At 47.5% G+C, this 26397-nt stretch overlaps 1 protein-coding gene across 3 annotated transcripts; it reads left to right on the plus strand.

Annotated features, from left to right (window-relative positions):
* The first annotated feature begins 128 nt into the window (after positions 1 to 128).
* ppp3cb (protein phosphatase 3, catalytic subunit, beta isozyme) lies at positions 129 to 26372 on the plus strand. 3 transcript variants are annotated; one of them, XM_029164861.3, is made up of 14 exons: positions 130 to 639; positions 9539 to 9739; positions 11697 to 11821; positions 12812 to 12923; positions 14870 to 15015; positions 15834 to 15973; positions 16981 to 17058; positions 19583 to 19677; positions 19801 to 19926; positions 20311 to 20388; positions 20496 to 20580; positions 20741 to 20838; positions 21986 to 22033; positions 24322 to 26372. In XM_029164861.3, the coding sequence occupies exons 1-14, from the start codon at positions 597 to 599 to the stop codon at positions 24498 to 24500; spliced, it is 1554 nt and encodes a 517-aa protein (XP_029020694.1). In that variant the 5' UTR covers positions 130 to 596; the 3' UTR covers positions 24501 to 26372. The 3 variants fall into 3 exon arrangements, with proteins under 3 accessions (XP_029020696.1, XP_029020694.1, XP_029020695.1); XM_029164862.3 differs by lacking the exon at positions 130 to 639 and adding an exon at positions 1021 to 1233; XM_029164863.3 differs by lacking the exon at positions 21986 to 22033 and having other exon boundaries at positions 129 to 639.
* The last annotated feature ends 25 nt before the right edge of the window (positions 26373 to 26397 follow it).

A 26397-nucleotide genomic window follows, 5' to 3' on the forward strand; every position in this document is an offset into this window, starting at 1 on the left:
CCTGTAATCAGTACCTCCACAGGATGGCAGTATGAGTCTGCGTGTCTAAGTGCGTGTATTTATGTGTGTGCGAGTTCCCGCGTGTGCGTGGATCTGCGTGGGAGTTCCTTCTTTCGCCATTCCGGGGTGTTGCCAGCTGCACGGCGCCGCTTACGGAGGCGTCCTGGGGAGGCAGAGGCTGCGGCTCCAAGGCGCCCCTTCGCACTCTAACCTCCAGAGTCGAATCCCCCCCCACCACCGCCCCCACTCCGCCGACACCACCACCACCGCTACACCAGCAGCACCCCATACACCCCCCCCCCTCCTCCTCCTCCCCCTCATCTCCAAAACAAATTTCGGGATGCAAGCATGCCACAACAGCAGCTAGGTATCCGCCTATCCTCCCCCAAAGTCACCGCAGGCGCAGCAGCAGGCTTCCCCCGTCCGAGAGAGCGCGGAGACTCCACCGAGTGATGCCACTACTGCAGCAAGAAAAGCACCCAGCATCCTCGCTTGTTCTCGACGCCTGCCGGAGGACCCGACGCCACAATCTCGGCCCTTGACAGAAGAGAGAGCCCCCCCTGTCCCCGCGGCTCCGCTCCCGTCCCGACACCAGGATGTCCGACAGCACCGCAAGTCCCAGCGACCGGGTGATCAAATGTAGGCATGCCACCTCCTGCACGGCCAGTGAGCGCTACCTCTGCGAATAATTCGGCTCTAACTCGTTTGCTTTTTGTTTGCATCCCTGTCGTCGCGCCAGTGTCTCTTATTCGCACGTTCGTTTTTTTTCCCGTTTGGACTCCATCCCTTTTTGTTATTGTACCACCTTGTAATAAAAGAAACCTTTTTGGCTGACGAGTCACATGCATGTGCTTCTGAGCCTTTTAGGGGAGGGAGGTGATGATGGATGGGGAAAGGGGGGTGGGGGTATCCAACACCATACGCCATAATCAGGGTCTTCCCTCTTTATTCTATTAGAATTCACCCCCTCACCGAGGCATTACCCCATTTTCTAACGGAGGGATGTCTCTTCCTCTATGTATAGCCAAAGCTTTTGTGCGACACCCTGTGCTGCATGAGCGCTCTTCACGCGCTCCACGCCTAGCGGTGGTTTCGTGTTACTGAATAATACCCTACAGAGACAACCGAGAGAGTGCTAGAGGAAAAAAGCAGGGAGGGAGAGAGGGAGATGAGCATCTTGTTCCAATGAAACATCAAGCAGTGTGACGATGACAGCGAAAGGCAGACATAAAGGTAAATAAACGTTACCGCGCAACGTGCGATCGTTGGTGTTGTGGTGTCGATGTGGATGTGGACGGTGTCGCGGGATGATGTTACATGTAGGCAACGATGTAGGGAGCGCGATGAGGGGAGAGGGAGGGTAAAGATGCTATGGGGGACCTGTCACTCGGAGACTTACAGCGATTGTTGGTCTTTCCGTCAGCCTGTCCACATATGGATCCTATATGTCTGGCGTCACATCATAGCGGCACCTCGGCTTGGGTTTTGCCCAGCACTCGGTGCCGTTTAGTAGCGATGTAGCTTTATTTTTAGCCATATCTGAGCCAAAGTCAGGCAGGTAATCGATTGGTTCGGAGCGTAGGTGGGCTGACAACTTTGCCAGGCCGAGTGCGCACATCCCTACCCCGTTCGCTCGAATTAATCGGGTTTATGGTGCGAAACCAGTCTGATATTTGCTGATGTGGCGCTGAAAAAAAACCCCAAACACAGGTGTACGCGATTGACGCGAGAGTTGTTTTAAGTCGACGTTTTGCCAGTCGGGCCTGCGTGTCAGCGGGTGATGGTGCCGTTTTCCGCGCGCATCGCTCCTCCACCAGTCGGTTAAGTGTCCCTGGTTTCCCCTCTTGAATCCCCGGGTGTCAAATGAGAGACAAAATGGAGTTTAGGGATGCGGGGCTGCGTATTCGTGCCGTTTGCCCAACCGTGCTGATGCATACCGCCCTAATGGTCTTATTGCATCACTGGATTATGGAATATTTAATGTGTTTATGAGAGTGTCTGTTTCTGCTTTTACGCGTGGGCGGCTATAGGGGCGGCGGGGAGAGGAGAGGGGGGGGGAGCTCCGCGGAGCCTGAACACATTGTCGTGCTTATCGGGTCACAACCCAAGGCTGGGTGCGTGGCAGCGGCGCTTCCACGCACCCAGCCTGTCACATGCGACGATGCCTGGCTGGCTGTCTCTCCCACTGGATCCCCCGAATAGACGCACGAGCTCTGGGCCGGAAGGAGTGGAACTGACAGTTGGGATGCGTTTCCGTGCGTGCGTGGGGCCGGGACGCGGATGGGCTGGGCTCCATGTGCACACGCCCACAATGTGGTTGTACATACATGCAACATCAGGGCAAGGATGTGTGGATCCCTGAACTGCAAGCAAAAGAGCAGTGACCCTCCATCATCCATCAGCTCACCCCATCCACATTAGTAGCCCCCCCCCCCATCATTTCTCTGTGCATGTGTGTTGCATTGCAGCTGGGCCACTGGAGCTCAGCTGCCGCCACACTGGAACAAACTAAATGCCCTATATCCTCATGCATCATCCATCTCACACACACCAATACACAAACAAAGAAATGGAGCCCTTCTCACAAACATGCAGCAAAACAACACAGTAATTCATCAGCTGTGCAAGAAGGGTTTGGTGTGCGGAGGGCCTGGAGATGGATGTGGGTATCAGTCAAAGAGACAGCACTTGTGACGGATGGACTGTGGCTGGTAGTTCCCCGCGTTATAGATTTAGTGATGTTCGGCGGAGCGACGTGCACGGAGCCAAAGGACGAAGCATACAGAGAGAAACGGACAGGGAGGCAGAAACTGTGGGGGCGGGCCGAGGGAAGGAGAGAGGGAAGGAGAGAATGTGACAAGGCCACGGAGGAGGTGAAGTAGCTGAAGTAGAGAGGGTGCAAGAGAGACAGAGGGGGAGACTGTGGGAGAGAGCGAGAGAAAAGAGTTTAGGAGTGTTTCTATTACATTCATTTACTATGCAGCCACGTCTGTTTGTGTGAGAAACAAACAGACTTCAGAGCTAAAAAGTGAGAAAGTGACTCTTACTTAAGGTCTCGTATAGTTATTTTAAAATAATCCCCTCCTAATATTGCCCTTAAGCAGAGCAGACTTGGACACAGCAATAAATTCTACCAGCTTTTCAACACAGTGCAAAACCAGACACTAACGGCCTCTTAAATACGTCCATGGAACCTCGAGGAATCAGGGAACATCAGGTTTTCTCTGTGTAGCAGAGCAACTGTGAAACTTGAACTGAGTCTCACCTGGTAAAATTCTAACTGCTGTGGAAAGGTGAGAAAATTTAATTAACATTGTTACTAATTAAAGGGTAAGTAGTAGAAGATCTTTGGCACTGCATCAGCAAACATACAGTGTGGTTGGAGGAACCGCATCCAATTGTCTTTAACCAAAGTACAAAACTAATCCTTATTATACTCCAACATACTTCTGCTGAACATAGGAGAAACTGCCACCTTGAACACAGAAGTCCAAGTTGTCTTCATCTGTGTCAGCCCTGGTTTATTGCTTGTCATACGATTACTGAACAGACTGCATGTATACTGGCACCAGTGCACAGCTCTCCCTCCACGTGTCATATTTTATGTATGTTGGGTTGATTGCCTATAATACTGTATAATAATTAAGAGAGTTTCAGCTGGCCTTGGTAGATTTCCTGTTGTTCGGGCTCATCTCCATTGCCTTGGCCACAGGATGGCATATCATGTTAATGTATGAAGGTGATTTACATATTTTATGAAACATATCAATGCCTGGGTGAAAAGTGGGACAATATCTAACATGCACACATGCATGTGTGTATTTGTGCATATGCACAAGCACACTCTCACACATCACCTCTGGCAGTGCTTCGGGCACTCTAGGCATATTTCCCTTTACTGTAGCATGCGGCCGCATTCCCTCACGGTTCCCTCAGAGCCCTGTGTGATTTGCATGTGTGTGTATGTGTGCACTGTCCTTGTGGGCAAGGGGTCCCACCTAACAGGTCTCTGTGTGCCCTGTGGGGAGGGTGGCCGGGTGAGGGCTATTTATAGAGGAGGTACTCCATAGAGTGAGGGAAAGTGAGAGAGAGGGATTGTCTAATGAGGCCAGGCTGTTAGGGGATGGGCCATTGTTTCTGCCCATGTGTGTTTGTGTGTGTGTGCTTCATGTGTGTAGTGTGCATTAATTGAACAGCTTCAAACACATCTTGAGCTGTACCCTCTTCACCACCTTCAAAGGCCCAAGGATCCACGTTCGATAATCTGGGTCAAAGATGCTGGATAAACACAGACGCTGGTATTCAGTTGCATCCCCTCTCTCTCTCTCTCTCTCTCTCGCTCTCACACACACCCCGACTTTTATGCTCGCTCCGTTTTCTTGTGGCCGCTCTCATTTTGATCTTTCATCCCTCAGTTGTTTCTGTTTCCTTGATACTTCCTTCATTTGTTCGTGAGACAGGCAGTGAGATGAACAGATCTCAGGGGATGTGTGTGTGTGTGTGTTTGTGTGTGTGTTTGTGTGTGTGTGTGTGTGCGTGTGTGCGTGTGTGCGTGTGTGTGTGTGTGTGTGTGTGTGTGTGTGTGTGTGTGTGTGTGTGTACAGTATGTGTGTGTGTGTGTGTGTGTGTGCGTGTGTGCGTGTGGGATCATTTTAGACGAGGTCCTGTAGAGGGTAACACACACACACACACACACACACACACACACACACACACACACACACACACACACACACACACACACACCTTTTTTGTTGTTGTCAGACCTATGGCTCAGCTCAGTTCACTTCCTGTTCCTGCACCAAGCTGACTGCGATTTGACAGAGAAGCCCTAGTCTGCATTGGTTTATACCTATTTAGTCATATTTTACAACATTTGGAGGACAAATGAGGACAGATGGATCACGGGTGACTTCTACCGTCATTTCTGCAATCTGTCTGTTCTCGCTCGCTGTCACTTCCTCCATCCTGCGCCGGCTCCTGCGATTGTGAACGCGGTGCCTGTGTTATTAAAACTGATGAAATATGCCCATAATTAACTTTAGCCATTAGGGAGGATGTGCACAATAACAAGATGATTCTGATCAGATTCTGCTCCAGTTAGGCTATTAGGACAGGCCAAACAAATTTAGGAGATTTAGTTGAAAGCTATGTCATAGATTTTCTCTCAGACAGACCTCAGTGCTGTGTGATGTGGATGCTTTTTGGCTGAGTCAGCAGTTTTCAGTGTTTAATAAATTCCACACAGGGTAGTTCAGTGACAGAGAGTGGGCCAAAAGACAAAAACAGAACAAAGTACATTAGGGAGAAGCTAAAAATGCTTTCACATCTGTATTCACTTTACACCATTTTCCCTCACCAAAACTGCAAGACTTTCATCAGCTCTGCCTCAGTGAAAAAGACAGTGATTGATGGCTGGATACTGTAACAATATTTTGGCTCCGCTTGCATCCACTCCAAAATGTGGAGTTCACCACGTTTGTCATCTGCGCTTGGATGTTACTGTAAAGGCACGGAGTAAAAACTCCCTCTCAAGAGTGAAGCGCTTGGCAGAATCACAACGTGTTAAAATGCCTTAGAGCAGTTTTGGAGAGAAATATCATCCACCATCACGTTCAGTCAGAAACACAGCATCCTTCCAGTTTGGATCCACGCTCACATTTACTTATTTAGAACTCTAATGGAACTGTTACATGGAGTATGTGATGGTAAATTTCATTTTCATTTCAACTGCAGTCCTTCAGAAATATTAGTGAGACTAGTTATTGTGAAGAGAAACATCCTAGTCTGTAGTCACAGATTGTACACGGATGGATTTGACTTTTTAGTCTTTTGTTTTCAGTTGTTGGCAAAATGAAGGTTTTAAAATCTATATTTCTAAAAATCAACAATGTTTATTATATTTAATGACAAACCATAGGTGTGGTCTCATCAGTGGACTGTGTTTTTTACAAATCAGCTTTCCTCTGATGAATCATGATACAAACTGCAGCTAACATATCATATGATAGAATAGAATGTGTTTCATGCTATGTTTCAGTCTGGTCAGTATTTGGTATAAGAGCATGTGTGTTCGTGGACTGTGGCCGTTAAGTTAGCAGCTTTTCTGATCCCATGTGTCTTCGTAAGTAGTTGTTAGGTGACATTTATGAGGCATAAGGGCCAGACACTGCTCATATATTGATTGGAAATGTCTTGAGGTGTTTTGTGACATCTCTGTAACAGGAAGGCACAACAGTACTTGCACACCTGCCCCTGGACGTTCATCCTGATCCGGCGGCGTGAAGATGGCGTAGCATCGCTTCTGTTCTCTCAACAGAAAGACACGTGTTCATTGGGAGTTGGAGAAAAAAACTTAAATGCTTAGTTTAGCAATCTAAATACAAATGAAGATCACTTATGTTTATAGCCTGAGCTATAAGGGATGACTTCACTGACATCACTTTTGCCTTGTCTTTGTCAATGCTAATAGCTGATTGTCCTGAGAAGGTTGTTGAATGAGCCCGACAAACTGCTGTGCTGTAAATCAGGAAGTACTATGTTGTTAAATAAAACAACATAATGTGTCTCATTGCCTCGTGTTACCCACAGACCCTATTTTAGGAAGAGAAACTCAACACAAGTGCTAAAATGCTAATTGATTACCAGCCTCTGTGTCTCTGTGTTCAGCTTGCAGATCAATAACATCAAGCAAAGGTACATGAAATTCTGTGTGAATGAAAATGTTCTGTGTGGAAGAGAAAAAAGACTCATTGGAGATTCATGAAGGTTAAGTGCTACAGGGGAAATTCTTGGAAAGAGCAGTTTGTAAGTGAAGCCAGCTTCAGTCTGGGCCTTTTTGTAGCTAAACCTCCGGTGAAGTTGAACCCATCGAAGGCCTGTTTAGAATAGAGTGAATGAACAAAAGTGATGAAAATGTTTTACAGAATTAAAACACAGTCCAGACAAGCAGAGCCCTGATCTAACGCTGCTGATTAAAACTAGGCAGCGCACTAAATTCTCATTGGAGGCTCTTTGTTCTGTACAAGAACCAAATATGTGAAGTTGGTTTATTGTTAAGGAACTTAAACATCATTTTTCATACACATTTTAAAACACAACGCTAATAACTCACATTCCTCTCTCTAAACTGAAATAATTTGCCCAAGCATAAAATCATATAAACTAAACTGACCTATTTTCAACCCAGAATTGAATTTGTGATCACGTTTAATTTACATGCAGGTTTGACAAGTTTAACCAAAGTCAGACCAAAGCCAGTCATGATATCCACAAACACTGGATCTAAACGAAAAGTCCTTCTATTCAGTATTGTGATGTAATTGTGTTTGTGCTATAATAAAAAGCTCCAGGCCCACAAACTCTGATGCATAATGAAGAAAGGCTTTCATGTTTAGTGGTAAAAAGCCATCTTTTCACTAGCAGAATTGCTTGAAGGAAGGAAAACATACTGGCATGTTTTACAAATTCATCTGAGAATTGCCATTTTAAATTCATACGTAGATGCTCCATAATTTACAGCTCTTATCCGGAGTCTTTCCCACGTGAGCTGCAGCCTCTCGGGTGCGTACGAGCGGCAGTGACAAACCTGCAGGATCTGAACAACGGCCAGTTGTTGAGTTTGCAACTCGCTCCGACGGCGTCGGTACTGAACCTCTTCTCCGTCTATTCCCCACCTGCCAAGTATAGTTTTCCCAAGTATAGTTCCTTTCCCCAAGCTCTGTGTCTCTGCTGCTCTCGACTCTCTCAAACCTGCCCTACTTTCACACTGCGCTCACAATTTACGAGTTTCACACTCTTTCCCTCTCACTCCTTTCCTCCTCTCTCTCTTTCTCTCTCTCTCTCGTTCACGCATCCACTAAAGGCCTCAGTTTTACCTCACACCAGAACTATGCAGTACAGGCACACATTCAGATTGTCTATTATATTTTAAAAAGTAATGCACTCAGGTTTTTATGTTGTGTCCAAGCATTATTACAGTTTGTATCCAACAACAGTAGGATGAAGGAGGAGGTTTGGCCACAAATGGATTCTGGGCATCGCTGTATCATTTGTAAAATCTGTAAGTATGAAGTTCTCCAATAGCAGCATGCATGAGTAATTCTTTTCTGGCTTGTTTCTCTGACAGCCTGAGGTGCACAAACCCTATAAAATATTAATCACTTCCAACCTGAAAGCAAAACTGGTTATAACATGTAGGACCGCTGTTCTCAATCGATGGAAAACAGACCCGTCAGCTTGGCAGCTCACGGTGTCCTGGGACGCCTCAGGGTGCTTTGGTGTGTTGTTGTCGGTTTGTTAAGTTAAGTGTGTAAAAGTGTCTCTGGGTGTGGAAGGAGCTAAACGATAGCGAGCCAAGGTGCCATTAGACACCGTGTGTTTTGGTTTGACATTTTGAGAATTTATTGCAGCTAATATTTATCCTACTTGTTATTTCATTCACCTTTGTGTTGAACTCTGACTATCAGTGCAGTACTTTAGTCCAAGTACTTCAAATATGGTATTTTATGTACATCCTCCATCTCTCGGGGTTGGGATGATAAGAGCGGATGTGAAAAGGTCAAGCAGAACCACTAGAGTATGAACTGTTTATTGCAAAATCTGTTCAACAGCAGCAAATGTTCTTGAATAGTAAAACTACAATTGATGCATCGTATTGTGACTAATGGCTTATTTATCATTGCTACATACAGTAATTCGGGTCCGTTGCTGAGCTTTTGCTAAAACTAAATGAAATACAATGTGAGTATCACATTAAAATGTAATGACGGACCTCATTACGAAAGCTCGCTGCAGAGACTTTGGGCCGTTTCTGCAACAAGAAAAGGGAGAAGCAGCAAGAGAGGATGAGGAGAGAACCAACAAAAAGTGCAAAACACAGACAAAGTGACAGAGAGTGAAATCGTGTGTGTACAGAGGGAGTCAGGCCTAGTTTTAAGTGTGTGATCTAGGCCATTATCTGTGTTAGCACTAGTGGGGCTCAAACAGGCTCTGTGGATCCTGCATAACAATACCTTTTATGAGCTTGTGTGTGTGCGCCACTGTAGGCAGGCACACACACACATACATGCAGCCATGCGTGTTAATAGCATGATGTGCGCATGTGCTCCTGAGCCTCTGTCTATTGTTTCACCACTGTTTGATAGGATGTGTGTGTGTGTTATCAGGGTTGCCCGCCTCTGTTCTGCAGTAATGTCTTTCTTACATAATGAAGGCCCCCAGGGCACTGCTGGAGAGGGGGGCTGACTGACGACGAGGGTGATACAGCAAGCGTGCACAGCTGCACGTGAGGAGTCACGTACTCGCATGTGAAGAGGGGCGGGCGACCCTGCCAACACACACACACACACACACACACACACACACACACACACACACACACACACACACACACACACACACACACACACAAACACACACAGAGTACAGAGGTGCAATGAGGACTGAGGCTTTTTGATGTTTTTGAGAGGTTTGTTAGGTATCGATGAATCATGTTCCACATTATAACAGATATTTTCATCGCTCTACTCCTTCCCAGCGGTCCCCTTCCCCCTGGCCCACCGACTGACCATGAAGGAGGTTTTCGATCCCGAGGGCCGGCCGCGGGTGGACCTGCTCAAAGCTCATCTCACCAAGGAAGGCCGACTGGAGGAAGCCGTGGCCCTGCGCATCATCGATGAGGGTGCTGCCATCCTGCGCCAGGAGCGCACCATGTTGGACATAGAGGCACCAGTCACGGGTAGAGTATTGGGAGTGTTCAAAGAAGTTGAAAGTAGTCCAAACCCCATGTGAGAACAGTTAAAGGGTGAAGAGTTGGCTGCAGTGAATGTATTGTTTGTGAACCTCCCAGTGAGGCCGCCCACGCGTTAAAGTAGAGCTACATATGTGTTCCTATGCATGTGAGGGGGTTGTACCACAAACTGTCACTGTATGGCATAGATAACAGAGATAACGATGCAGCAAAAGGCAGAAATATCACTAATTGTATGTATTGACCAGATTCTTTCATTGATTCATTCACCTGCCACCTTTTATTATGACCTGTTGTTTGGTGGCCTTTCAACCAGTTGGCACCATTGCACCTCACAGTAGTGGGCACTGGTATCGGCTTCATACAGTCCACTGCAAAGGGAATGTTAAGAGCTGAGAGCGTGGAAGAGAAGGAGGAGGGGGAGATCGATGCAAAGCAAAATGGAAATAACAAGTTTCTGAGACGATGACAGACACGGGGCCGACTCCGACACTGTCAACCTATTGACACTGCATGGTTAATGTACCTGTGCGTCTCTCCATGTGTGTGTGTGTGTGTGTGTGTGTGTGTGTGTGTGTGTGTGTGTGTGTGCGCGAGCGCGTTTATGCAAATGCGAGCGGTGAGATAATTCTGTGTGGGCTGTCATGCCCACGCGGTGTGGGAACATCACTCGGCTTTCACAGGTACAGATCCCCGGGGACGAGGACAGACAGACAGGCAGATGGAAGGCGAGCGGACGGCGAGGGCTCAGTGCAGAGGTTCTCAGAGCGCCTCGTTCCCAACCAGCAACATATTGATCCTTGTTTGCGAGTCTCTCCACTTTTCTCCGCGAGATTCTGACCCAGAAACACCCGCTCGGAGGGATTTATTGCCTGAGTTGGCTGTGATTGATAATAACCTTTGGATTCGCAGAGATCATTGCAGGGAAATAGTGGATGCAAATGCAGTGTTGCTGAGGTGTTCTGGAAACAGTTTAGCACCCGTAGTCTCCACGGAGAAGCTCCAAGATAGAACCCCAGCCAAGAGACAGGCCGAGGGACCGCTAAAATGTGAACTGACAGGCTTTTAGGGTGTCACATGGAGACTTCTGGGAGAAGACTAAGCCGGGGCTGAGGAGGCAGACAGGTACGGCTCAATCTTCCTCTCGCCATTTTGCATTCCCAATTCCCCGTTCAAATTAAAGCGAAAGACGCAGAAGTAAGACACGAAAACAGACCTCAACACGGCAAGCAGATGGAGAGACAGACAGACAGACAGACAGACAGACAGACAGACAGACAGACAGACAGACGCAGCCGGCCGGACAGATGCAAAATGGACAGCGCAAAATGGCCGCGAACGGTGGAGCGATGACATGGCCTGAAAGCGAAAGGAGAGGCCGGGCAGATGGCGAAGGGGGCGGGTGGGAGGATGTACAGACAGCGAGTCCTGGAGTCGCTCAAAAACCTAAGTGTTCAGGGTGCGATAACTCATTTATATTAGATTCGCAACCCGAGGATGTGGATTGGAACTAATCTCTGGGAAAATGTGTGAAGCATCAGGCAGTTTGACTTTATCAAGAGCGCTTGACATCAGAGGTAGGAAGACATTACCTTTAGTATGTGGCAACCAGTCAGTTCAGCGTAAAAGCTTTATGTCAGACGACGTCCCACTAAATATTGACAAAGACATTAAACCAGCCCCTTCATTGACAGCTACTGTTTCAACAGCAAAGCAATTGAACCAGCCACTTTCAGGAGCATTTGTCCTTTTTCCATCATTTACGTTCTGCTCTCTCTCGTCTGGCAGATGTGTGATGTTTCTAGATCAGCAGACGGGACCGATATACCTCAGCACATGCAAATCAGGCCATATGGAGCCGGCCGAGCACACGCGCTTCCACGTGTGTTAACTGAGCGCTTGTGATGCCGGCTGATCCTAACGTTGTTGTGCGCTGTTGCCACAGTGTGCGGCGACATCCACGGCCAGTTCTTCGACCTGATGAAGCTGTTTGAAGTGGGAGGTTCTCCTGCCAACACTCGCTACCTCTTCCTGGGGGACTACGTGGACAGGGGCTACTTCAGTATCGAGGTGAGGGTGGATGCTTTAAAAAGCACTACGCGCTATTTGTCTTTATCTTAATATAGCAATATTACAATGAATGTTACTGGATGTGCCCATTCATTCATGATTAAAAATACTGTATTGTTCCCACAGAGAAATAGTTTAAGGGCCTTTTAGATTATCAGCCACACATCCCAGTGCATTTCTACCAATGGTGACGTCACCCAGTGTCGATAATAACATGCTTTTCACTTCCAGCTGTAGTTTGAGGACTGTGATCACCAACAAAAGTAGGAAAGTCTGTTTGGTGAATGAGTGGAGAGGCCTGTTTAGACTGACCGTCTCACTGCGAGCGCGTGAGGGGATGTTTGCGTTGGCCTCCTGCAGTGATGCACCGCGTACAGCACGGGCCGTGTGCCGTGTCAGAGCGACGGGCCTTTGACATGGAGTGAGCTCGCAGCACAGGGAGCGATATTTAGGCCGCGTCCCAGTCACACTTCAAGGACAGGGGCGTTATGTGGAGCAGGGACAACACTCCAGGAAGGTGAGGGAACACTGAGCCGTTTGTAGAGTTAAAGGGAATGAAGCTTCTAAACAGGAACAGTTGCTGTTTTTTGTTAAAATCACGTTTATGTCGAGTTTTTGTAAGGTCCATTCAGCTCAGTTAGTCTGGTCAGTTCAGGGTTCTGTCGCATGGAAATATCCGAATATCAGGTGAAATAAACTAGAATCCAAACGACTCCTACTAGGACGAGCTGGAATCACCGCAGTGTGCACATTAAAGGGACAGTTTTACAGCAAGCTCCGCAGCTCGTGTCTGGTTGGAATGAAGCCGTAGCCAGGAGCTAGTTGGAGCATCCCAGCAGGGGGCCAACGTCGACCCCGGGCTCGGACCCAGAATTCTGAGCCCCTGATTCTGACCCGTACTGTGCGTCTGTGCGGCCTTTCGTCTCCATGAAGCCAGTTCAGGCCAACGGTCTAACCAGCTGTGTTCTCTCCTGTTTGCTGAACCTCCAGTGTGTGTTGTACCTCTGGTCACTGAAAATCCTCTACCCAAAGACACTTTTTCTTCTGCGTGGAAACCATGAATGTAGACATCTGACAGAATATTTCACCTTCAAACAAGAATGTGAGTAATTAATGCTTCTTTTTAATAAACCTTGTGGTCAAAGTTAGACTTGTCTGATGATTATGTTCTTAATTTTTAATATACTGCTAAAAGATGAGGAGTTTGCTTTAATAAACAGTCTAAATCAAATGTTCTGTTCTTCATTATATGGAGGTCTAAACCTCCTAAAATAGAGGAAGGCGAAGCAGGTGCCACTCTCCACTCCGACATAAGAGCATTAAAGGAGCGTTAACGTTTGAGAAAAAACAATGTGCAGCGGCTGCTTTATTACCTTGTAGCGCTAAATGTGGTGAGATCATATCATTTATGTACAGGAATGTGCAGAGCATTGGAGCGTGTTGATTATGGGATTTACAATTTAAAGGTTCAGATTTATTAAAATATCTCTGGCAGACATATTTATTATTAGACTATTCCTATGACTTATCCCTGTTAGTTTTATTTAACTCGTGGAGCTGCTCGGATCAGAACCGCCGTTCTGTCATTACAGGATCTCTTTAGCCACAAATGGTGTTTTTCCTAAAGACGCCCGTTTGATGGTGCGTTTTCTGAACAGCTCCTTGTTGCTGATTAATTGTCTGTTATTGAACCGATCTATAAGTGAACGGAGCGCTTCAGCAGTAGAATTATGTATTTTCTGTATTATTTCCCTCTTCGTCTCCCTCTAGGTCCTCCCACATCCATCCTTCCTCCCCCTCCTTTTCAGCCATTGGCAGTTTGTTGCCTCCCTCATTTCCCACACTCTCATCCTGTTTCTCTTCCTCGTCTTCCCTTCCCTCCCCCAGTCTTCCTCTTCCTCTGGCTCTCTCCTCTGCCAGTGAGTGTCGGCGTCCTGTCCGAGAGTGGGTGATTAGCGGCAAATTAATTTGGCCCTTAATGATTGGCTCGGGGACTTACTCCTAAGTGTCTGATTGGCCAAGGGACGAGGAAGCTAATTTCCCCTGATGCTCGTGGCGAATAGTGGTCGCCCTCAATTACCATCTGCAGAATGTGACTGTGAATGTGTGTGCACCTTCAGCGTGTGCTAGTGCATACACGGGTCTGTGCAAGAGTGTTCATAAATGTTTGAGTGTGTGTGTGTGTGTGTGTGTGTGTGTGTGTGTGTGTGTGTGTGTGTGTGTGTGTGTGTGTGTGGAAGGAGAGGACAACTGGTGGATTAGCAGTAGTGAGCTCATGTACTACATAAGGCAGATGGACTAGCTGACAAACAGTCCTCTCAGTCACACACACACACACACACACACACACACACACACACACACACACACACACACACACACACACACTCCTTCCTCTCTTGACCTCTCCTCCGTCTCCTTCTCAATCCTACGGTTCCATCTTTTTCCCTTTCTCCTCTTCTCTACTTCTCTACTCGTGGCTCACTCTCGTCCCAAATCCACCCCTCTCTTCTCTTCTACTTCTTCTTCTGTCTCTCTCCTCCGGTCTCCTTTCAGCTATTTTAATCCTGTGTGTCAGATGTATTGTTACGCCCATGTGTGAAATGTACTTTAAAGATGCTGCATGTTGGACGTCTTCATTGGTATCGCTGCCAAATCAGAGTTTTGCGTGAAGCAAAAAAACAAGCCTTGCAGTGATGCCTCTACGCTGCTACATGCTCGTATTTGGGTCAGATTTTGTTCACTTTGAACAGAACTGGACTGAAATCATGCACTGTTGTGGTGAATGGACGTATTCTTTAAGCTAGACGTTACATACGGTACATGAACCGGGGTCTGTTTGTAGCTTTCAGATCAGTCGTTTCTCTGCTTCTGTCCATGTTTATTTGTTCTCCTCATTTCTTGCTGTGGGTCTGTGTGTGATATGTAACAGTCACACTGCGAGTGACAGGGACTGACTGTACATGCGCTTCAAAGATTGTCAGAACACACTCAGACACTTGTTTTGTCTCAAATCCTAAAAGGCTCTTGCCCTCCAACCTCCTCTAGGTAAGATCAAGTACTCGGAGCAGGTGTATGACTCCTGCATGGAGGCGTTTGATTGCCTGCCCCTTGCAGCCCTCATGAACCAGCAGTTCCTCTGTGTGCATGGGGGGCTTTCGCCAGAGATCCACACGCTGGACGACATCAAGAAGGTACCAGTCACATACACACAGCACACAACAACCTTATGTTATTATGCAAAAGTTTGGAAAACTAGGAAACCAGGAAAAAAATTAATGATGCGGTGTGGTTAGACTTCAAGCTAAAATCACAATGTTTATTCCTTATCCCCCACATTTTAAATATCATTGAAGTTTTAAAATGTCTCAGCCTTTATTCATTTTTTTCACTTCCCTTGGGGCGAATAATAATAATAATAATAATAATAATAATATTATTAATAATAATAATAATAACAATAATAATAAGACTGATACCAATCAAATACACACATAAGCACAACCATAAACACACACAGCAACTTTCTTTTGCACCTTCATAACAGCACGTACCGATGATCTCTTTGATGATGATGATGAAGATACAGAGATTTAGGAGGAATCTAGTGCACCCCAAAGCGCAGGGATACTGTATAAGGAGGGATGAGAGTAATACAGAACACAAGCGCTCTCACATGAACAGAGGCACATGAGAACACACACTTCCTCATCTAATGGCAGCGTTTCCATGGTGAATCTGCTGGTGTGACATCTTCTCCCTCCTGTGTGGTGAGGGTTACCATGGAGATGCTCTGCTCTGACAGTATGTGTTTGTAGGTATACTCGTGTGCATGTGTGTGTGTGTGTGTGTGTGTGTGTGTGTGTGTGTGTGTGTGTACTTCTCTACAGTATGTGTTCTTATTCTGACTTGAGCAGTCAGGTTTCTGCTTATATATCTAAGCTTATATATGTGTGTGTGTGTGTGTGTGTGTGTGTGTGTGTGTGTGTGTGTGTGTGTGTGTGTGGCCTAGTTGGATCGATTCAAGGAGCCCCCGGCGTTTGGGCCCATGTGTGACCTGTTGTGGGCCGACCCCCTGGAAGACTTTGGCAATGAGAAGACCCAGGAGTACTTTGGCCACAACACAGTGAGGGGATGCTCCTATTTCTACAGGTACATGACAAAATCACTCCTCACAAACTGTTACACAAGAGTCCTGACGGCTTATTTTAGAATATATCTGCTTGAATCCAAGGCCTGGTGGCCTTCATACAGTATATCCCTGTGCTCAGGCTCAGCATTATTACCTCACCTCATATTCAAACAGACCAGAGTGAATCAGATATACAGATATACAGTGAACACCAGAAACACTACTTTCATCCAGCTACTGTAGAAACAACATCACATCCCTCCAACGTGTCCCTGAGTGCATTGTAGTTCAGCCCGTTTCATGTATTTTAATCGATCCAGGCGTCTTGTGAACACCTGCTGTAAACAAGTTGTGGCATTTTCAAACAAAACGTGGAATCTAATAACTTTTAGGTGGATTTTGATTTTTTTGTGATGTAGACAATAAGAGGCGAGAACGAGCGAGCGTCCTGCATGTTCCAAGAACCAATAACAGTCACTGGGATTTGTACAAGAGACTGGAAACCTTGCCCGGTTTACACACACACACACACACACACACACACACACACACACACACACACACACACACACACACACACACACACACACACAGTTCCGTTTCAGCATGAAACGATATCCCACAATCCCCGGGGAGACTGCACGGTTCTGTTGCTATGACGACTGGCTACTCCTGCCAGATATGGAGTGATATTAAGATACAGTGAGAGAAAGAGGGAGCACCACGTAGGATCAGGGTGGTGGTGAAGATGAAACAAATGAAGGAACGTGTCAGTGGCAGCGCTCACGCCGTCACCGTTCTTATACGTCTCTGCAGAAACGCTGTTTGTTTAGGGTTTTCACATACAGCATCCGTCTCCTAACTACTGTTCACTCCCACAGCGCTGAGGCGCTGAGCCCTGCTCAGGCCTCACTGATGCCACCGACTGGTCCCAGTCAGACATAACATCAGAAAACCTGTTCTGTGCTTTGCATCAATGACACTTCCATTCACCCACCTCTCTGTGTGACCGGCCTTCTGTTCTCAGTTACCCAGCGGTGTGCGAGTTCCTCCAGACCAACAACCTGCTGTCAATCATCAGAGCGCACGAAGCCCAGGACGCTGGGTAAGTTCCCTGCCTGACTGCCTGAGTGACTGTCTGACTGACTGACGTACTCACTGCCTGCCTGCCTGACTGACTGACTGACTGACTGACTGACTGACTGACTGCTTCATTGACTGACTGACTGACTGCCTGACTGACTTCCTGCCTGACTGACTGCTTCACTGACTGACTGACTGCTTCACTGACTGACTGACTGACTGCCTGACTGACTGACTGACTGACTTCTTCACTGACTGACGGACTCACTGCCTGACTGACTGACTGACTGACTGACTGACTGACTGTCTGACTGACTGACTGACTGAATGACTGTCTGACTGACTGTCTGACTGACTGACTGCTTCACTGACTGACTGTCTGACTGACTGCTTCATTGACTGACTGACTGACTGCATGACTGACTTCCTGCCTGACTGACTGGTTCACTGACTGACTGACTGCTTCACTCACTGACTGACTGACTGACTGCCTGACTGACTGACTGCCTGCCTGACTGACGGACTGACTGCCTGACTAACTTCCTGACTGCTTTACTGACTGACTGCCTGACTGACTGCTTCACTGACTGACTGACTGACTGACTGACTGACTGACTGACTGCCTGACTGACTTCCTGCCTGACTGCCTCCTGACTGACTGGTTCACTGACTGACTGACTGCTTCACTGACTGACTGACTGACTGACTGACTGCCTGACTGACTGACGGACTGACTGACTGACGGACTGACTGCCTGACTAACTTCCTGACTGCTTTACTGACTGACTGCCTGACTGACTGCTTCACTGACTGACTGACTGACTGACTGACTGATTGACTGCTTTACTGACTGACTTCCTGCCTGACTGACTGCATGACTGACTGACTGCCTGACTGACTTCCTGCCTGACTGATTTCCTGACTGACTGACTAAATTTCTGACTGCCTGACTGACTAACTTCCTGACTGACTGACTGACTGACTGACTGACTAACTGCCTGACTGACTCACTGCCTGACTGACTCACTGCCTGACTGACTGCTTCACTGACTGACTGACTGACTGACTGCTTCACTGACTGACTGACTGACTACCTGCCTGACTGACTGACTGACTGCTTCACTGACTGACTGACTGACTACCTGCCTGACTGACTACCTGCCTGACTGACTAACTTCCTGGCTGACTGACTGCCTAACCGCCTGACCACTAACCTGACTGACTGACTGACTCACTGCCTGACTGACTGCTTCACTGACTGACTGACTGACTGACTGCTTCACTGACTGACTGACTGACTACCTGCCTGACTGACTGACTGACTGCTTCACTGACTGACTGACTGACTACCTGCCTGACTGACTACCTGCCTGACTGACTAACTTCCTGGCTGACTGACTGCCTAACCGCCTGACCACTAACCTGACTGACTGACTGACTCACTGCCTGACTGACTGCTTCACTGACTGACTGACTGCCTGCTTCAATGACTGACTGACTGCTTCACTGACTGACTGACTGACTGACTGACTGAGGCTCTCCCAGCTTAAAGCCGAGCGCCATTTAATTTAATGGCTTACCTTCACGTTTGTCATTGTTAGGAAATGGGCACATTTACAGGAAAAGAGCTTCCACACATGCTCCTTCTGTCACCCTTAAAGTATGTGATTAGCATTGTTGGGGTTTTTTTCTTGGCTGAGTGCACTGACAGCCCCGACCAGAACCCAGTTTAACTAGTTTAACCTCGTCTAAGGATCGTACAGTACTAGTCCAAATAAGAGTCGGGGAAAACATCATTTTCTCCGCTGTAAATCTGCCGTCCCGGGGAAAATCCTCAATTAAGGCAGCGCTATTCTGATTCATGCTGTCCTGTGAACCCATTAACAGTATTTAGTCTGTCATGATGTAGCACAGTCTGGGTCAAAGGAAGCTAGAACTCACAGTCACAGGTACAGGGGCCGGGAACGAAGCGCGTAATGTAGTTTGGGTTCAGTAGTGACTCCACACGGTGAAATAATAACTGTCAGGTAAGTGGTTTTCTACAAGCTGCTGTGAGAATGACACTCAAAAATAAAAAATACTGTAATAAGCTAAAGCAACAAATGTGCTGGACTGTATTCGTTTATAATTAATAATTGACAATCAGAGTTTTGTAATTACTTTAGCCTCAGGGGAGTCTGCTTTAGTGCTCTGTGTTTATCATCACAACGAATCCAGCTTCTCTGTAGTAACTGCATTCAGATGTTTTCAGATTTTCACAAAGTCTGGGCCTAAACATGGAAGCGTTCGCTCCCCGCTGGTGGCCGGTCTCACGTTCCGCCCCCATCGCCCTCCTCCGTGGCCCCCGTTCTTCCTGCCCACACAGACGTCCCCAGCCACGTCAGGGCTTCTGTTGCTCCTTTGCTCTTAAATGCGCGTCTGTCTCGCCCTCAGCCTGTTCCTGTCTGCCGTAGAGACCTCCGAGTCAAATCCTCCCCTCCCGTCAGCACCATCATCGGTCTTTTATTCAAATATGTGTGACGTGGGCGGTTTGTCTGTCTCCTCAGGTACCGCATGTACAGGAAGAGTCAGACCACAGGTTTCCCCTCGCTCATTACCATCTTCTCTGCTCCCAACTATCTGGATGTGTACAACAACAAAGGTCTGACCCACACACAACTCTATGAGACTATTCCTTGTTGTGCAGTTACACTGGGACTCTGAGGACAAATGTGAAGGAGCTGTAGCTTTTACAACGCAGTGTGTCTTTGTGTTGTGTGTCCAGCGGCGGTGCTGAAGTACGAAAACAACGTGATGAATATCCGTCAGTTCAACTGCTCCCCTCATCCATACTGGCTGCCCAACTTCATGGACGTCTTCACCTGGTCGCTGCCTTTTGTGGGAGAAAAGGGTACACACACACACACACACACACACACACACACACACACACACACACACACACACACACACACACACACACACACACACACACACACACACAGAGTTTGGCCATGATTCAGCACGTCTTTGTGTCTGCCAGTTTTCAGCTCGATTAAAATAAGTATGTAAATAGTATGAAAATGCAAACAAAACCATCACATCACAACCAGCTAAGTTTGAAACCAATGAGTCTCCAGGTTTATTCTGAATTGTTTTTCATGGTTAAAAATAAGTTTCCTTCTTGTTGGAGCAGGACGCTGACTGATTTAGTTGTCAGTATGTGCATCAGGTGCTTTGTCCTGACCGCAGTGTTCCTGGTTGAATGTATTGTGTGTCTGTGCTTGTCCCACAGTGACTGAGATGTTAGTCAACGTCCTGAGTATCTGCTCGGATGACGAACTCATGAACGACGGAGAAGAGATCTTTGACGGTGAGAAACACTTGCAATAATCTGAGCCACGGTGAAAACATACGCTGAGACGCTGTCATTATAATCGTGTGTGTGTGTGTGTGTGTGTGTGTGTGTGTGTCCCACAGCCAGCGCAGCGGCAGCGAGGAAAGAGGTGATCAAGAACAAGATCAGAGCCATCGGCAAGATGGCCAAAATGTTCTCAGTGCTACGGTGGGTTGAGCTGCTGACATCAGTCACCTGATTTTTTTACCACAAGCCAGTGTTGGTGCGTTTGCAGGTGCACGGTAACGGGAAGTGTGTAATTCTGTGTAACTCTGACCTCATGGCCTGCTCTCGCATCACATGCAGACTGTTTGTGTGTGTGTCTCAGGGAGGAGAGTGAGAACGTGTTGACCCTGAAGGGACTGACCCCCACAGGAATGCTGCCCAGCGGCGTGTTGTCTGGGGGCAAACAGACCCTGCAGAGCGGTGAGCGTTTACCACACACACACATGCATGCACGCAAGCACATACACACGGGCACGCACACACACACACACACGCGGACACACACAGGCGGACACACACACACACACACACACACACACGGACACACACACACACACGCACGCACGCGGACACACACACACACACACACACACACACACACACACACACACACACAGCTGAGCCTCTGAATGCACTTTCAGAGTCCCATTAAAGACACACGAGCACACACAGACATGGTTGGAGGACGAGCTTTGGACCGTCCTCTGGTTCCTTTCGCCTTCTTTGCTCTTCTCTTCCTCTACTGCTGTTTTTCTCCTCTCATCCTTATGCCTCACTGAGTCACTCACTTTCTCCGCCTCACCTCACCAGCGCTGAGGATACTAACAGCCTGCTGTTTGTGTGTGTGGGCGTGAGAGAGAGAGAGAGAGAGGGAGAGACATGGAGCAGTAATGCCAAGATGCAAAGACACTTTACCTCTGTGTGTGTGTGTGTGTGTGTGTGTGTGTGTGTGTGTGTGTGTGTGTGTGTGTGTGTGCGTGCGTGTGTGCGTGCGCGCGCATGCATGCGTGCGTTTGTGCGTGAGTGTGTGTGTGTGCGTGCATGCGTGTGTGCGTGCGTGCGTGCGTGCGTGCGTGCGTGAAGTCTTGTGTGTAAACAAGCTAACCAGCTAATGCTAACCCCGGTGGCCTCTGAACCTGCCATGGCCTCAGTGCTGCTCTGAAGGCCTCACATGACTAAAGCCTGAAACATGCTTTGGTGCTCGCAACTTTCGCCAACGTGTTGCGGAGGAGTTCAGAACGGTGTGTGTAATCAACAAACCATGAGAGTGGAGCTTGGAACAGATCTTACAAATAATTGCATTGTTACTTTGCCTTAATTTTCCGTCTGTGTTCTTTTGAAGTTAATTTTTTAAACCCTTTTCAGATTTTTCAGACTCTGTTTACTTGATTTGAGGAGGCTCCTGTGCCTCCTTAGGTCCGTGTGTCTGCATAGAAGCATGTTTCAGCCTTCACTCCTTTCTTCTTCTCCTCCTTCTGCCTTCGATCTTCATCTCCTCTCTCGGACTCTGTCATCTTCTCTCTCTTCCTGTCCTTCTCTCCTTCTCTCCTCTTTGCCCATCCCTCAGCTACCATTGAGGCCATAGAAGCCATCGAGACAGTTAAGGACGCTGAAGGTAAAACTCCACTCATTCCACTGTGCGTGTGTTGTGTGTGTGTGTGTGTGTGCGTGCGTGCGTGCGTGCGTGCGTGCGTGCGTGCGTGCGTGCGTGCGTGCGTGCGTGCGTGCGTGCGTGTGTGTGTGCAGCATGGCTGCGCTCTCAGCCGCCCATGCTCGGAGGGTCATAGATTTTTCTTACCCACGATGCACCGAGCTCTTCTAACCACATCCCAACAAAGCCTTTAACCACCGCATGCTTAAGTCACCACATTAAAACACACATTTTTCTGTCTCTTGGAAAATTTTATTTTATAGCTACACCTTACATCCCAACACCCAGACAAACGATGCCTTACATACTATACACATTCAGCCCTACGCTCCATGCAACTATTGTGTACACACTTGAAGAGCGGGGCCGTGGGAGGGAGTGGGCGTTGTGAATATGAGCCGGGTCACTCAGACCTCTGAGCGTCTGCAGTGTGTTCCAGTGCTTCCTCTATTTTAGACGTGCTCTGCTAGCTATAGATCAACATGCAATCAATCTGTTTCTCTACAAGCTTAGTAGAACACAATGACGCAAACAAATGGCTGACAGATTCATATTAGTACGAAAATGATCGCTTTATTTTGAAATACCTAACTCCGATTCTCTGGACGCTGAATGGCGGCATCGGGGCGTCTTTCTTCTTATGTCGAGGCCTTTCTCTTCTCATCGGGCTCAGAAATGCTTCAACCCAAGAAGGAAGACGCCCGGATGCTGGGCTCAGCCTCCATATACTGTATAACGTATACACACACTTCATATTATGAACACTTGTTTAGACACGCCTGAAGGCCATGCCCAGGACGGGTCTGTCCGGTTCTTCTGTGATGCTGAACAGATTGTGGTCATGGTGTCTGTGTTTAGTGGGTTTTGCTCTTAGCCGGTCCTGCACGCTGTAGTTAGCTGAGTCTTCTGTGCTTCTACCTCCAGTGCTGTCGTTGGCTTATCCGAACTTCAGTCCATAATTCGTTTACGTAAATGAATTATGGTTTTTGTTTGTCTATATCTCGTCGACGTTCTCTTGTCTCTAGCTGGGTATTGTTGTACAGTGCGACGTAACATGACAGTCGTCGTTGTTCAAAGTGGTGCTGATCCCCTCGGGAGCAGATCCCATCAGTGAAAAGCATCTGTCAAAAGACTTCATTTCAAAGATTTAGGATAATGATTGATCCTTTGTAGAGACATTTATTTTAATGTTATTCTTACCTGATCTAACCCGTCCCACACATTATGGGTTTCATTTAAAGGGGTATAAAGGTTGGTAGAGGTAGAAAAGTCCAAATACTTATCTGAACGGTTGCTAAAATTCACTACGTTCACTATCCTTCCACTTTAACCACTATTAGTGTTTATTTTAAATAAATCTAAACATATATATTTATTCAAAGGAGCCGTATCACTCTAAGGATCTAGTTTTCTTTGCTAATGGGCTTCACATACACAGTAATACTAAAGGATCTAATATAAAGTCATTATAGGCGATCACCTTCCCAGCATCTGAATGTTCTTCCAGTGATACAGTATTAAGGGTGACGTAAGTACAGGATGAAGCCTGTGTGAAGCCAGCCATTGTCAACATGCAACATGTTGAATGAATCATTTAGGAGATTTTACAGATGCTGGTAGTTTAAATCGATAACGTCATCAAATTCACCAAAGGTTCAGTCAGTTGTCCACAAATGTGAAATGATGAAGCTGCGGCGAAAGGCGGTTTTGAACAGCGGCTGACTGTCAGGCTCTCCACCAAAGCCACGCGTGGACAGGCCAACGCTTTTGTGCAGCTGTGCTGTGTTTCATCGTCCGTGTCTCGTGGCTCCTCTGCCAGGCGTCTCAGACCGCTGACCTCGGATCAGTGGCCGTGTGGTCATGTTCACTGGGAGCTGCAAGGTCAAACGAGTCCTAGCTCAGCATTCAGACGACGGACGAGCGCTGGCTGACGTGTGGATAGCGGCAGGAACGCTGTGGGGGAACTTTGTTTATCCAAACTCAAAAGAGCGGCACGAGCATCCCCAAAGTCAAAAAGTCAAACTCACAATGAAAGCGCTTCAATTTTTGCGCTCTCACATTTCATAAATGAATAAAACGCAGTTCGGAGTTTCAGTCTATTTTTTCTGCTCTGACCGTTTCCTTGGAAGCTCCCAGAGGTTTGGATACACAAAATTCTACTAAATGTCTTGTTAAATATTAACTCTGCACGGTTCTGTGTGTGTGTGTGTGTGTGTGTGTGTGTGTGCCTGCCTGCCTGCCTGTCTCTGCAGCGATCCGAGGCTTCTCCCCGCAGCATCGGATCAGCAGTTTCGAGGAGGCCAAAGGTCTGGACCGGATCAACGAGAGGATGCCTCCGCGGCGCGATGCTGTGAACAGCGTGGGCCTGTCGATGGGCCGCATGAACATGGGAGAGCCCAATGGGACAGACAGCAACAGCAATATACAGTGATGGACACACGCCCACGCGCCCAGACACAGACCTGCAGTCACAGCGCTGATGTGCTACCATATTTATAGATACGTGTACATAGGCCTCTATACATCATCCACACACACACATACACACACACACACACACACACACACACACACACACACACAGGTCCCTACCCTCCCGTTGCCCTCGGCTGTATGTAAAAGGCATGAGCGAACCCGGACGTCAGCACCGAAGGTCGGATCTCGTCTGAACTGATCCGCCCTGTTTAGAGAACGACAACTCCCACATACCTGTACAGCAGCAGGGAAGAAGGTGGGGGGTGGGGGGGTACGTTTAGCAAATGTATGCTTCTTCTCTTTGTTGATGCCCCGAAAACAGGAAGTTTCGCGGTAGGTTGATCTATAGGGTCCGGCCTGCGCGTGCGCACGTGCACGAGCTTCGACGCATGAACGTCCGTGCAGTTCTGTTGGAAGTTGTGTTTTTGTTGACAGACACGAGCAGATCTCCGTTAGCCAACGCCAGCGAGAAGCAGAGACGCTCAGCTGGAGTCCCGTCTGAGCCCTCGCTCTTCTTCTCCTCTCCGGAGGAGATCCCCCGTTTTTGTTCTTGTAGCACCGTCCGGCTGAACCCCAACCCACACCCGCCCCCTCCCTCTGGTCACAGGACCAAGGAAGCCCTGTGTCTGTGAGCGTGTGCGACGGAGAGCCGGGGGGAGTTGAGATGTGAAGTCCTACTCTTCATCCTCCCTCCACATCCTCCTCATCCTCCTTTCCTCCCGCGACGCCGTCTGCTCCCACACGAGCAGGAACGGCCACAAACCTCCGGGCTCGCAAGCAGGAAGTTCTATTTCACAGAGGAAACAGACTCTTCTGGTGAAGGCAACAGCCAGGACCACACAAAGTCAGAGGAAAAAGGTCTTTGTAAAGCATTTATATTAACGCATCAGTGCATGCAGAGTTAAGTTCTTTGATAATAATGTGAAGATTCTATTTGTGCTCTGTGTTTCACTATGGTAGGATTTCTGTTTGCTTTTTTTTCTGACTCATCAAAGAAATGAGTTCAGCGGATTCATTTATTTTGTACATAATGTTAATTTAATTTATTTTTTGTATCCACTTTGTGTTAAATTTCTTGAACCACCTCGTTCCTTTTCTTTCTCGGCATCCCGTGTTTCCGGTTTCCTTTTCCGCGCTGTACAGAACGACAGTCCGCTTCTCTTCAAAGTGTCAAGTCCACGTTCTCTGATCTCTTCTTTGTCGATGTACAGGAGTTGTTTTTAACGATTAAATATGAATAACGGTAAACCGATATTAAACTAGCATTGATGAATGACCATATTATATACAGAGGCACAGGCGTGCGGGCAGCCCACAGCATGATTGCATGGTTCAAATTCGCGCTGCTCAAAGCAAAAAGGCAGCGAGACACATTTAAAGAGAAGAGCCGGTGTGTTGCCGTCACAACTTAAAGGAAAAGTGTACTCTGCTCATAATTCTTGATGATTCCTCTTGTTATTTGATGATATTTATGATTCTATGATTACTATGATTCTATTTATTATGGACATTATTCTTAATATTTAAGCTCTCTCTCGCTCTCTCTCTCTCTTGCTCGCTTTCTCTCTCTCGCTCTCTCTCTGCTGGATGCTCTTCATGTTGCGTTACTCCTCGGTTGATTTTGTTGTGCTTCTTTGGGAGAGGTGACCCCCCCTGGAAGACCCTGTGCCATAGAAATTGTGCCACGGTTCTTTCTCTCTCTATTTCTCTCTCTCTCTCTCTCTCTCTGCTCTCTTTCTGTTTTGACTCCCCAGTCACTAACACTGTAAGCATGCCCCATGGGACGATCCACTTTTTTTACTCTTGAATAAAATATGCATGAACCTTTGGTATGGAGAAAGCGCCTTTATTTG

This window comes from Betta splendens, chromosome 10 (genome assembly GCF_900634795.4).
Source record: "Betta splendens chromosome 10, fBetSpl5.4, whole genome shotgun sequence".
Classification (NCBI taxonomy): Eukaryota; Metazoa; Chordata; class Actinopteri; order Anabantiformes; family Osphronemidae; genus Betta; species Betta splendens.